This window comes from Fragaria vesca, linkage group LG4 (genome assembly GCF_000184155.1).
Source record: "Fragaria vesca subsp. vesca linkage group LG4, FraVesHawaii_1.0, whole genome shotgun sequence".
NCBI lineage: Eukaryota > Viridiplantae > Streptophyta > Magnoliopsida > Rosales > Rosaceae > Fragaria > Fragaria vesca.
In genome coordinates, this window is record NC_020494.1 from 18,871,660 (window position 1) to 18,883,010 (window position 11,351).

The 11,351-nt window shown below is 38.8% G+C and overlaps 4 protein-coding genes across 4 annotated transcripts; 3 read left to right on the plus strand and 1 right to left on the minus strand.

Annotated features, from left to right (window-relative positions):
- The first annotated feature begins 579 nt into the window (after positions 1-579).
- Positions 580-1,853, plus strand: LOC101298888 (probable transmembrane ascorbate ferrireductase 3-like). The gene is made up of 4 exons (XM_004298440.1): positions 580-741; positions 836-884; positions 1,068-1,267; positions 1,358-1,853. The coding sequence occupies exons 1-4, from the start codon at positions 580-582 to the stop codon at positions 1,625-1,627; spliced, it is 681 nt and encodes a 226-aa protein (XP_004298488.1). The 3' UTR covers positions 1,628-1,853.
- A 700-nt stretch (positions 1,854-2,553) lies between these two features.
- Positions 2,554-3,526, plus strand: LOC101299184 (probable ascorbate-specific transmembrane electron transporter 1-like). Its single transcript, XM_004298441.1, has 4 exons — positions 2,554-2,712; positions 2,808-2,856; positions 2,967-3,166; positions 3,278-3,526. Exons 1-4 carry the CDS (start codon positions 2,554-2,556, stop codon positions 3,524-3,526), a joined length of 657 nt encoding a protein of 218 aa, XP_004298489.1.
- Positions 3,527-4,025: 499 nt separating this feature from the next.
- On the plus strand, positions 4,026-5,159 carry LOC101310210 (protein pelota-like). The gene has a single exon (XM_004297355.1). The coding sequence runs from the start codon at positions 4,026-4,028 to the stop codon at positions 5,157-5,159; it is 1,134 nt and encodes a 377-aa protein (XP_004297403.1).
- A 504-nt stretch (positions 5,160-5,663) lies between these two features.
- LOC101310506 (protein OBERON 3-like) lies at positions 5,664-9,459 on the minus strand. Its single transcript, XM_004297356.1, has 2 exons — positions 7,606-9,459; positions 5,664-6,597 (listed from the first exon to the last, which is right to left on the minus strand). Exons 1-2 carry the CDS (start codon positions 9,401-9,403, stop codon positions 6,008-6,010), a joined length of 2,388 nt encoding a protein of 795 aa, XP_004297404.1. The 5' UTR covers positions 9,404-9,459; the 3' UTR covers positions 5,664-6,007.
- Between the last annotated feature and the right edge of the window lie 1,892 nt (positions 9,460-11,351).

Here is an 11,351-nt window from a genome sequence, read left to right on the forward strand (position 1 = left end):
GTATTCAAATTAGTTACAGAATACGGTAACAGATACCTAAGTGTAACTATAACATATAACATATGGTTTCTTTTGCATGCCCTATTTGGAGTGTGCATCTTTTTCTTTTGCATTTGTTGTATACTAAGGCATGACATTCTTCTGCTTTGCTAGCTGCTTTATTAAACTTAATCGGGTATCTTATCTTTTGTCACTCCATTCACTTCCCTTTGTATATTATTCACATATGGGACATGATTTTCTTTTGATTAAGCTAATTAAACGTTGGTCCTCTGTCTTTTTGATACGAATGTTGGTCCTCTGTCAGATTGGTTATTTGTACGAAGGAATAGATACCCTATAGTACAAGCAGAGCTGGCCTCTGATGCTTTGCTAAAGTTCAAAGTTTAGCTCCGAATTCCAAACCCAACAGAGCAAGCAATCCCGAAACAACGTTTTAGCGCACTTTCAAAAACTTCTCGAAAAAGGGAATGTGTGCATATATAAGATCCAACTCATCCAGCATCGATCAAATAAAAAAAAGAAGCAATTTTGAGATTAAATCCAATATCCTCTGTCTTTCACATCTAATAAGTTGCAATGTATACTAGTACAAATTACAGGTACCAGCGTTCAGCATCTAGATTAACAATAGGTGCACACTTGTTTGGCATCTTAGCCCTCATACTCTTGCTTGTTTGGTTGTTGCATTATCGCGGTGGTCTCGATTATGATTCTGGCAATTCACAGCAAGTTTTCAATGTAAGACAATCAGTGCGTAGTTCATATTTATGCGTAAGAACGTTGAACAACTTAGAACTTCACTGACATTCTATTTGTGTACGTAATCTGGCAGGTTCATCCATTTCTTATGTTCTTCGGATTTATCTTCCTTGCTGGTGAAGGTACGCATGCATCTCCTTAATTTACCTTTCAAATGATGCTTATGTGTATATCTTTCAGTACGTAGAATCGAAGTTAGAACCATACAGAAGACTATCTAAAGTGAAGTAATTTTTCACATAAGAATATGTACGTTGTTCGATCGGTTTAGTAAGTATGTCTCAGTCTGTGTTGATCATGAGCAGCAATGATGGCATACAAGACTGTAATGGCGCAACACAAGGTGCAGAAGTACGTTCATGGCTTCTTCCACCTGGTAGCTCTTTGTTGTGGAATATGGGGAATATGTGCTGTTTTCAGGTTCCACGATATGGAAAAACTAGATGACATGTATAGCATCCATTCATGGATTGGCTTGACCACAATTATCTTGTACGGCTTGCAGGTATATCATTAGACAACCGGCTTATGATATACACCACTTTAATAACTACTTGCTTAGCTAATTAAGTGTCATCCAATTACGTATTTGCAGTGGTTGATTGGATTTGCTACATTCTTGTTTCCAAGAGCTTCAGAACAGTCGAGGGCTCAGATTGCTCCATGGCATATGAGTCTCGGCAGGGTGCTCCTATACCTGTCGATCTGTGCCGCCCTGACCGGATTGATGGAGAAATCCACATTCCTCCGGACCGGTGGACAGATAAGTGAGAGAGAATTACATCTCATCAACTTCACTGCACTCTCAATCCTCCTCTTTGGCATCTTCGTCGATCTTTCAGTTGCTCTTGCGCGTTACGTTTGATTTCAATCTTCATTAATCAACCGCTAGCTTCATGACTAAATTTGCACACTGGTTCGGGACGAAGTGCATGTTATTTTTCTAAACTTGGTGTGAGTAATTATTTGAGAGGAAGATCGAGGGTGATCATATATGTTATTTCTGATTCATATTTGTGGAATAGTTATTTTGTGAGCACGGAAGAGCTTGTATCAATTACCCGAAATGACAATAAATGTATTTGCTGGGTTTAAAATGGCTTATCGCTAAGAGTCATAGTGCGTAGCTACTATGATCATGATTTTTCATGCTGCAGAGAAAAATAAAAAATTTCATTTGTGGTTATGTAAGGTGTGATATTTTCATTTTTCGATCAGCAGCATCAACAAGGAAGATCGCATGTCTCTCACCTTTGCAACTCTCAACATCTAAACCAAATTCGTGGACATCGATACCGTTTTGCTTTAATGTAAAAGTTCAATTTATAAGGTTGTTAACATTGGACTTACTATGATCCTATGCTAGTGTAATTTATCGATTTAGCCGAACGCCGATCGAGTTGTATAGGTGTGATTGTACAAGTGCAAATTAACACACAAGGAATATATAGCAAAGAAGGAAAATGCCAGATTAAGTGTCCAGCCCTCGGACTTGCCACCTTCGGATTTGCCGGCCAGACAGGCTAGGTTTACCAAATTAATCCCGGCCATATGTTTGGACTTGGTGCTAATATGCTAAACTCTCATTCAAACAAGTTAAATTAACCTCGTCCACTGTCGGCATTGCCTTAGTTGTGCACATTGATAGCATCACTATTTGCATCCTTTTCTTCTCGTCACTGTTTGGGTTCCTGCATTCTATAAGATTTATAAATAGCCCTCTAGCTCTAGCAGTGTACCTTCTTTAATACAATTCTGTTAGTGAAGCTAGCACCTTAGTTACCGATTACAATGGCGCCCAAGAGTCGTACCTACCAAGTCTCAGCAACCCCAGTTGCCATAATCGCGCATTTGTTACTTATCGCTATCACAACCCTTCTCATTGTTTTTCTTGTACACTTCCGCGAGGGCTTTGCTTTCAACTCTTCCATCAAAGCGAAAATTTTCAATGTAAGTTACTAAGGTTGTTTGCATTTGTAAAAACATCTTCCATACTCAGACCTTCATGCAGTACGTCTCACTATTTCTCCATTATTTTCGTACAGCTTCATCCATTTTTCATGGTGATCGGGTTTATTTTGATCGGAGGAGAAGGTAAAATTTCGATTTTTCACATGTCAACCTTGTAATGAGATAAGCATATATATGGTGGTTACTAGTTAGTACAGATTTAAGGACTGATTAGGTACTAATTAGAACTGCAGCTATCATGGCATACAAGACAATCCCAGGAAAAAGGGATACACAAAAAGTGGTTCACATGATTTTGCATCTGTTAGCCCTGGTATCTGTATCTTTGGGGCTGTATGTAATCATCAAGTACAAAAATGAAGTGGGAGAGGTAGATTTCATTTCATTACACTCCTGGTTGGGCATAATCACCATCTCTTTATTTGGTCTTCAGGTAAAAACCGTAAAATAACACTCCTCAGTTTTAGCCCTAGCTAGCTCTTTGGAGCTTCCACTGTAATGAAAACTTAGATATGAAACAAAACTGATTGTCTTTGTTTTTCAGTGGCTGTTAGGTTTCGTTATTTTCATCTTTCCTGGTTCAGAAATGTCAAGAAGGGCATCATTTAAACCATGGCACACTTTCTTAGGGATGGTCATTTTTCTGTTAGCAGTATGCACTGCTGAGATGGGGCTCAACTACTTCATACTAGGGAACAACCGACAAGGACTTATAGTCAACTTCACTGGCCTTTTGATTTTCTTGTTTGCCGCCGCAGTCTCCCTGACTGTACTCCTCCCCCGAATATACTAACACCAATTCCCCGGAGGTTGTCATGAACATCCCATATATGGGTTGTAAATCGAAACAAACTATCTAGTCCCTCGTTTTTTTAATTAATTTTTCTTATTTTTGTTGATTTGAAATACATTGATTTGAAGTATGTACGAATATTTGGATTTAGAATCGTTTTATGCTCATACGTACATAATAAAACGTGTTCATCGATCGAGCTTTACATAGCATGTTGTTGCTTGTGATGGAATTGTAGATATATTGTAAGGTCATTCTGATAATATATCAACAATTATTTTACAATGTAATATTTCACTTGGTACTCCATTATTCAAAATCCGAATTGTGGTCTGATTTCCTACCTACAATAGGACAATAGATTCCAACAATATCACGGAAAAGTTTCCCACCGCTTCCGTGAAGACTCGCTTTATGAATAAATAAGCCTTTCCTCACCCAAAGTGATCAATTCGGTTTCTTGATTTGAATGTGAGAAGTAATTTCAAAGAGAGAAAGCATGAAGGTTTCCAAGCACACGATTGTTGCCGGCGAAGCCGGCAGCGTTGAGCTAAGACCGGTTGATCCAGAAGATCTGTATGACGTTTACAAACTGATTTCTCCGGGAGACACAGTTAGGGCTACAACTGTAAGGAAAGTGAAAAGAGAGTCTAGCGGAAGGGACTCTACTTCAGACCGTGTTAAGTTCAATATGGAAATCAAAGTCGAGAAGAAATATGATTATGACAGCAGAAGCGACCTTATTCAGATTTCAGGAAAGAATGTCACTCTCAATGAACATGTAAGGTTAGGAGCATATCATACTTTGGACCTTGCACTCGATCGACCTTTTGTGTTGACAAAGGATGTTTGGGACTCATTGGCCTTGGAGGATCTCAAACAGGCCTCCGATCCCGGGGATAGCGCTGATGATCTAGCTGTGGTGTTGATGGGAGAAGGACTAGCACATATTATGAAAGTTGGTAAAAGAGCCACAGTTACTCGTGCACGAGTTGAGACTTCAATTCCTCGCAAGCATGGACCTTCGGTTAAGGGTTATGAATCGGCTTTGATTGGATTTTTCGAGAGGGCTATGAAGGCTTTCTTGCAGCATGTCGATTTAAGCGTTGTTGGATGTGTTGTGATTGCTAGTCCAGGTTTCACCAAGGATCAGTTTCATAAACACTTGCTGTTGGAAGCAGAAAGAAAGCAGCTGAGGCCTATTATAGAGAACAAATCCAAGATAATTCTTGTGCATTCTAGCTCGGGTTACAAGCATAGTTTGAGGGAGGTTCTTGATGATGAGAAAGTTATGAGTAAGATAAGAGATACTAAAGCAGCAAAAGAGGTCCGAGCTCTCCAAGATTTTTTCAGTATGATGTCCGAGGAACCAGAACGTGCGTGCTATGGACCGAAGCATGTTGAGGTTGCTCATCATGAATATACAGCTGTGCAAACCTTACTGATAACAGATGAACTCTTCAGGAGTCAGAGGCAAAAATATGATGATTTTGTGAAATCAGTCAAGGACTCGAAGGGCATTGTTCATGTATTTTCTTCCTTGCACGTTTCAGGAGAACAACTAGCGCAAATTTCAGGCATTGCTGCAATCCTTCGTGTCCCTCTACCCGAATTAGATGATATAGAGATGTAATATAATCATGTAATGACTGCAGGAACATTTAAACAATATAATGCTGTGGCAGTTAGAGTTTGAATGACATTATTCTTCTAGTTTCTAAACTAAATTCTTAGTATGATTTGCTTTAGTTCTTTTTCTCGGATAGTATCTGCCATTTGGACACTAGGGCTGGCGCACTGCCTGCAGTAACGTTTAGGAGGATATTGTTTAAATTGTAATTCTCTGCCTGTTTGATTTTGAATGACCTTTTTTATTTTTTTTATTTTTTTTGAGAAGATTTTGAATGACCTTATTCTTATTCTTCTACTTCCGGAACTCAACTCAGAGTCTCAAGAGTATGATTTGCTTTAGCATAATGTTCTTTTTCTTAGATAGTATATGCCATTTGGACACTAGAGTTAATGGCGCATTACCTGTGAACGAGCTTAAGAAAATAAAAATGCAAATCTTCTAGTGCAAGAATTTGTGTATATAATAGTAGAAAAGGAGGATCCTGGATGTGTAATGCAGAAGGCACAAAAGAATATATGATTGCATATGCAGAAAGAAAATGATGCCAGCTATCCCACCTAGCTAAGGCCAAAAAGTAAGACCAGCTTGTTCTCTTTTAACCCTTCATCATCATGCTTTAATGTAAGCGAATCAATTCTCACCTTATAGTACAACACCTTATAAACCTCATTACAAAAAAATAGGTACTTTTTAATACGGGAACAATCGATCTTCTGCAAAAGACTACAAAAAGGGAAACAACCATTCACTTTGATTTGAAGTAACTAGCAGAATCCAAAATGGCAATAAGATTGATGAGCTACACAATTAATCTGAGAAATTGATGTTAAAGGAAAACAAAGGAGAAGCTACACCCGTTGTTGCTGCTTTGTCGCTTCCATTTTCGCCAACAAGCCAGCAATCTCAGCTTGCATCCTTGTCTTCATGTTGTAATAATCACAATGTGAACCTTCCAAAACTTTGAGCTCCTCCAGTTTCTTCCTTCGCTTTTCCTCTGTCTCTTTCAAACTCAATCCGGACAACTTTCCAGCATACTCTTCCTCCACCTTCTCTTTATTTTCCCGAATCATCTGTCGGTAACCTTCTGCTTCTCTCCGTGCTTCGTCTGCCTTGCTCTGGTACATTCCAGCTTCAGCATGCTTTATCCTCACCATGCTTTCCAAACTGTCAAACCCTTCTATTTTCGGTACTGTTCCAAACCGGAACTCATCCTCAGTACTAATGAGGGAAGATTTTAAGTCAATCTGACGGAGATCATTTGACAATAAATCAGATTGTACACTGGAACTTGTGTTGTAAGCAGCATATTTTGGAGGTAGAGAAGCAGGTTGTGAAATAAGGGTCGCTTCTTTCCTAAGGCTGGTTTGAGGAGCTGCCAACTCTTTGGTTGAGGATGTGGTTATACTAGAAGCTGGATATTCTGACACACCATCTGTATCTATTTACAAGGAAACAAAATCCAGAATTAGGCAGTAATGAAACGAATCACACTTAACTCTCAGAGATGCATTTAAAGCAAGTATGTACAGAAACATTTGACGTTATCCACTCGGCAATATCCATCATTAGCAACATACAAAATCACGCTGTGTAGAGAGTATTCAACCTTGCAAGATTGACACAAAAAGTAGAGAGAACAAAAGCAGCCTAAAAAACAAATGTAAATGGCATCTGTATTCAACCTTGCAAGATTGACACAAAAAGTAGAGAGAACAAAAGAAGCCTAAAAAAGATATGTAAACGGCATCTATATACAGGGCACAACTTAAATGGCTGACGTTCAATTATCAAGATTTTCTTTTATCAATATAGAGGATCAGAATTTTCAAATGCCATCCCAGCCATAGGGGAAGCCCTACTTTCTTTATCCTTAAGATGCTTCATTTGTACACTATGTGTCCTAATTTCCTAATTTCGAATATTTAAAACCCACTAAAGTGGAAAAACAAAATAAAGAAAGATTGCGACTTCGGAGGAACAGTATAAACTCCAGATTCTGCAAGCAAGACAATGAAAAATAACTTGTCTGCTTTCTCATCAGAAAATATGAAATACTTGACTGTCCTTAGCTCTTGAGACAAGCATAAGAACTATACAAAATATGAAACGCTCAATATCACTAACAAGTTACTATTCTATCATCATCATCATCTCAATGCCATGAAGAAAAAGTGCAAAACTTTTCCAAGGAGCAGAAGATATCACACACAGCATTTCTCTATGTACAATGGCTTTTGATTATATGCTTTTACAGTCTCATCATCCATGTTAAGATTATCAATTTCAATGCCATGCTTTTGATTGTACCTTAGCTTTTGTCATATTCAATGTGATGACATGCTCTTCAAAATGAAAATTACTTGTACACCGGTCTTACAGATCATAACAAGTAAAAGATATATATGAGTTGAAACATGAATGCAAATTCAAAAAGTGAGGGACTTACAGTTGAAAAACTGGATAATAAAATTGCAGGCATCTGAAGGAGACATCACTTGGCTTCCTAGCTTGGAGATAATCTCATCAGCCTTGATATGCAGTTCCCGGCCTTTAAAATCTTCACTTCTCCTAAAAATTTTCTTAACACAGTCAAGCTCCTTAACAAGGGTCTCTAGTCCCCAGTCCTTTGCACAGCACAGAAACACATCCTTAACAAACCCAAACATTTCCGAAGCATGACCGCATCCAATGCAATGGAATTGCATCTCCGTTGTCCCTGAAGGCCCCTTCAAGCTCGGACCAGGCCTAATGAGATTCTTCTGAATACCACAAGCAGCATGGCACCAATGCGAACAAACATCACATCCAACCCAACTACAGGTGTTACTGGCACAGTCAAAATTCAAACACACAGGACACATACATGAACTACAAAACCCCTTATTCCCCGAGCAAATCTTGCAGTCACAATCATCAACAGGCAACAAACTCTTGCAATTGACATTCCTACATCTCGTAAACAAGAAAGTCTCCATCAGCTCAGTTGCCGAAAGGCGGTTTTTCCCAGATATAAAGCTCGCAAGCCCCATTTTCACCGCAACCAGAATCTCCAACTGATCCCTGTGACACTTTGAAAGATTCTCCTTTGTAAGATCAGACCTCCTCTCAAGCCTTTTCTGAAGGCTGACAAACTCCTCTTTCTTCTCAGGCATTGCAATCAGATTCCTCAAGTACTCATTAGTCGATGAAAGGGTTTCCTCAGGAAGCTTCTGAACCTCCTGAGCCATGACAGGTATAGACTCGGATACAATTTCGCGAAGAATTCTCTCCGGCCTAGAAAGCTTCCTAACTCTCCCATCTCCACCCTCCAAACCCCTCAAACTCTCCGAACCTCTCCCTCTCGAATCTCCACTATGAGTATCCATTCTAGGCTTAGCAGGCAATTCAGATGGAAAAAAGGACTGGTTATTATCAGAGCTAGTTGTCCTATAAAGACTATTAGTACCTGAATCCATTCGAGTGTTATTACTCTGCATCATCGACAAAATCCCCCCAGGATTTGCCAATCCAACTCCATCCCCAATCGGCTTGAACCTGCTATGAACAGAACCATTAGTGCCCTCCCCACAGTTCCAAATTTGATCATCCTTCCCTACAGAACACTCGAAATTCTCTGTCGAATTTCGAGTCAGAGAGCAACTTGGATTGTGCGAATAGGGATGCGAATAAGAGTAAGATAAAGAAGCAGCTGTGTAATCATTGGAATAAGTGGTTAATGTATTGGTTGAAGGTGCCATAGCAGTACTCCTGGGCCTTATTGCCATAGAAGGCTCACCGTTGTTTGAGGCAGTGAGAGATAATGATACCTGAGGCAGAGCCAGAGAGAGATTCAAAGTCTCAAGCTTGGGTTTCTTGTCTCTATTGTCTCTCTCAACATCTTCACCAAGCTCACGCTTTGAAGAGTTGGGCCTGCTGGACTCGTTTAGATTGAGGAAATCCCTCTCAACCCATTTGTGATCATGGCTTGGATTCTCGGGGACCATGATTTCCTTACCTTTCTCCAGAAATCCCAGCTTGGAGTTATCACAGAGATAGCTCAGGGTAAGCTCCTGAGACCCGAAGTTAGACTTTGACTGAAACCCATCGGAGTCTGAACCCCTGAGGAAATTAAGACCCGTCTTCTTTTCCGGGTTGTTGTTGTTGTTGTTGTTGTGTTGCTTAGAGACGTGGCGGGTCACCTTGCTCTGAGAAGCCTCGTCTCCGGCGGCAAGGAGAACGTTGCTGCGGTCCTTGTCACCAAACATGGCTTTGTCAAAAGAGAGAGAGAAAGGCAGAGACTTTACCAGAGAGGAAGAAGAAGCAGAGATAGAAATATAGTCTGAAAATGGATGAGAGAGAGAGAGAGAGAGAGAGAGAGGAAAAGGTGTACAAGTACAGCTACAAGGGGCAGGTTGGAGAAATAAAGAACAAAACTTGGGGGGTGTTTTGCGTGTTTTTATTTTTCAACTTCAACTAGTTGTGGTGATTCTCTGAGCACACCATAACTGATGTGCTTCTTCTTTCTTCTTCGATCTGTTCCAAATTTCCAATCTGCAACGGACCAAAACGGCCCGATATTTTCAACACCAAAAAGTGACACGGTCGTTGCTCTCTGGCTTTGGTTTGTTTTTTTGTCACCAACTTACCAAACTGGCCCTCCAACTCCCATGGAATTACCGACTGCTCTGCTTTTTCAGTCCTTGACCATATATACAAGTTACACAACTTGAAACTAGTTCAGGGACTTCAGGTTGTGAATGAAGAACGAAGAACGAAGAAGATGACTTTTAAGTGGTTTCGGGAAAGAAATAATTGGCAAATTACTATTCAATTACGAGGCTTGATTAGTGTTTACCTTCCTAAAATGGGTGCCTAAAACTAGCTGTTCTTCATTTGAGTCAAATTATAAGGATCAAATGGCTCAAGAGGAAAGTGTACAATAGAAAAGGGAAAAACTGAAAAAAGGTAGAAACTGCTACATTATAGGCGGGAAAATGCTCAAATTACATGATCTCCTTGTAATTTGGTGCTTGGTTACAGCATCTAATTGTTATTATCTCAATTGTTCCTCATTTTAAGTCCAGTTTACATACCTTGAATGTGAATCATATGAAATCAAGTCCATTATAGTGTAGATGATACTCGAATATATTTTTTCTGTGTACTCTAAGTCAATTGCATCATGGAATTATATTTGCTTAAAATTTTTGTTCTCTTTTTTCTTTTTAAGGTTCTATAAACAAAAAATGTCTCTTTGTACAAACACAATGCTCTCGAAGCCAATAGGACTATAGGAGCACCGCATAATATACAGATCAAGAATCTTGTTTCTGTCCTGTAAGAATTTCAGGTTGGAGATCAACTATAGCCAAAAAAAAGTTTGTAAAGAATGCTGCTTTTTTTGGAAGCATCGTTAAACAGCAGTCAACAACAAGATTTAATCCATTTTACAATCTATGAATGACAATATGCGAAATGCTCCAATTTAAAACATATTCTGCTAATTTCATTTCAGATCAGAAGTTTGAGATTAGTTATATGATTGTGTATTTTGATTCTCTAATCATTGAGCTATTAGGTGCTTTGGATATTGATATAATATCATATAGCCAATCGGATACTTATATTTGCACAGATAGTCAAGTTTTGCATAAGAAAGGTTTTGAACATGTTTAAATTCTTTTTTCATTTGGATTACTTGTTAGAAATCTTTGTTTAACTTGAAGAAATGTTGACATTTTTCTCTCTTTTAAAATACACAGACTTTTCTGTAGTGCAATGAATCCATTAGCAATGCTGCCGACCAACAACATTAATCTTTTAGTTAGCGTATGCAAAAGGCCGGAAATTAGACTTGGTCATTAGTTGACTATAAGAGTTCATTTTCGTATCCTTTGTTTAAGCTTTTCTTGCTACCACTCTCCTTGTGCTTCATATGTAACATACATCATATTCAAGGTATTAAATCAAGAATATTTTCTTAAAATAAGGATATTTCGAGTTTCACGTATTATCTGATACGAAAGATTACATAACTTGTTTTAAGTATCACTGTTATAAATAATGTTTTATGGTTATCTTGAAGATCGAAATAATACCTAAGTATTCATATATTTGATAGTCAAATTTTCAAGAGGGTGCATGCATTGTAGGGAGAGCTTCCAATTAGGACCTTATAATGAGGACCAAGTGAGGACTTTCAAATGAATGGTT